General features: G+C 29.2%; 1 protein-coding gene across 1 annotated transcript; it reads right to left on the minus strand.

Annotated features, from left to right (window-relative positions):
* Positions 1-987: 987 nt before the first annotated feature.
* LOC122850900 (baculoviral IAP repeat-containing protein 7-A-like) lies at positions 988-2,004 on the minus strand. The gene is made up of 2 exons (XM_044149955.1): positions 1,218-2,004; positions 988-1,169 (listed from the first exon to the last, which is right to left on the minus strand). The coding sequence occupies exons 1-2, from the start codon at positions 2,002-2,004 to the stop codon at positions 988-990; spliced, it is 969 nt and encodes a 322-aa protein (XP_044005890.1).
* Between the last annotated feature and the right edge of the window lie 213 nt (positions 2,005-2,217).

Below are 2,217 nucleotides of genomic sequence, written 5' to 3' on the forward strand. Positions count from 1 at the left end.
ATTTATTATTATTATTATTATTATTCTTTATTATCATTATTTATTATTATAATAATTATTTTTCTATTACACATATATTTTTTAATTATTTATTTATTGTTATTATTATTTATATATGTACGTATGTAGATATATACATAATAATATTATTTTTTATTTTAAATATTATTTTGTGATGTGTGCGCACGCATAGGTGCAAGCAGACTGCAAGTAAAAGTGTCAGCAGAAGTGTGAATGGAGAATGTGTGTGAGCCAAACAAGCGTTAGTGTAGGGCGGGTCTTGTTTTGTTACTGTAAAATGTTGATAGCGCTGCAGCGGCAGCAAAAGTCCCAGCAAAAGTTTGAATGGAGAATGTGTGTGAGCCAAATAAGTGTTAGTGTAGGGCGGCCATGTTTGTAGTGTTCAAGTCAGGCTCCGTGTTTTTTTTACAGGAACGTAGCAACTTGTTCAATGCTCAATATTGTCATGAATAAAAATGTTAAAAATTTTTTTTTTACTTTTATATTATTCTTTGATGTTTAAACTAACAATCGGAATTGACGCAGATAATTTTTAAATTAATTTATAACGAGCATTTAAAGTGTACGAGTCAGACCCGTGTATTATCATACAGGAACAGCAACTTTTTCAATTGTCAATATTGTCATGAATAAAAATGTTAAAAATTTTTTTTTTACTTTTATATTATTCTTTGGTGTTTAAACTAACAATCGGAATTGACGCAGATAATTTTTCAAATAAATAAAAAGTTATATTAATATTTCGAGCGTAGGGTCTAGCGTTCGAGTCAGCCTAGGTGTAATTTTTTTTTTTATTTCATTTTTAATTTTTTTTTTATATTATTACATTTATTATTTTATTATTCAATTTTTAACCAAAATTTCAAGTATGACTCATTTGTATGCAGCTGGGAAATGTAGATTAAATAATTAAGACATTTTATTCATTTTAAAAATTTATTTGATCTACTTTTGACACATGTTTAATTATGATATTATTGGTTGAATGACACCAGGTATATGAAGTCGACATATAATACATTTATCAATTGCTGGAGCACATTTTACACATGTAACCATATGTAAACAAGGAAGAAAAATAACAGACAATGGTTCATTATAACAAATTTTACAAACAAATGTATCATCTTCTTTTCCACTTTTTTTATCTATTTTTATTTTGTCTTTCTTTTTCTTAATTTTTTTTTCTTCTGTACTTTCTTCACATTTTTCAAAATTGTATTGCAATGAATATCGTTCAACAAAATCATTGCCTTTTATTAGTCGGAGAAAATAACATTCCGGAAAAAATCTTGCATGTTCTTCCCATGGATCTTCATTATTTTTCCAATCTTTAATTCCATTTCCACAATGATGACAAATTACATAATCTCCTATAGACGAATAAAAAAATCCAGCCTCAGCCATGGATTCTTTTGTCTGAGAAATATATTTCGGCCAATAATAAAATGTATTTAATCGTGATTCATATGAGACCAGATCTTTTTCCGCTGGAGGTGTAGTAGATATTCCAACACAATGTTCTTCAATTGGAGGATTAGAATATTCTTCCATTTCTAGATCAATATAAAACTCAGCATAAAATGTACGGTCTTCTTCTCTTGAAGTAGATGGAACACGATACGAAGCACGAAAATCTGTAGGTATACAATGTGGATCACCTTCCATAGGTATAAGTTGTGGACTTACTGCTCTAGAAACATTACCACAAGCTATATTTCTAATAAAACGACAGCTTGCCTTAGCACGTTGATAATCTAGCCACGGATTGTCACCTCGACTTGATTCTTCAATTTCAACACAACACTCAAAACATTTCAACTTAGATCCATAACCAGTATGATAAAATCCAGCAGCAGGAAATCTTACAGGATCACAAATATCTGCTATCGGTGATAGCTCTATACTTTTTTGTCTAGTTTCTTCTACACGATAAATATATTTATTATATCTACATTTTCTATCCTCTACTGAAGACGTCATTTTTAAAACTAGTTGTCGTAAGAGACGACGTGGGTACATTTTTTGATAATATGGGAGGGGAGTTTTCACCTGAACCAATGGATGCAATTTCTCAATTTATAAACTACTTATTTTCCAATAAAAATTCCACACATGTTTTTTTTATTAATTTATTTCTTTAATTTCGATTACAAATAGATGATTGTATTTTAGATCCACTACCAGTAAGGAAAT

The sequence above is a fragment of the Aphidius gifuensis genome, linkage group LG3, assembly GCF_014905175.1.
Source record: "Aphidius gifuensis isolate YNYX2018 linkage group LG3, ASM1490517v1, whole genome shotgun sequence".
NCBI lineage: Eukaryota > Metazoa > Arthropoda > Insecta > Hymenoptera > Braconidae > Aphidius > Aphidius gifuensis.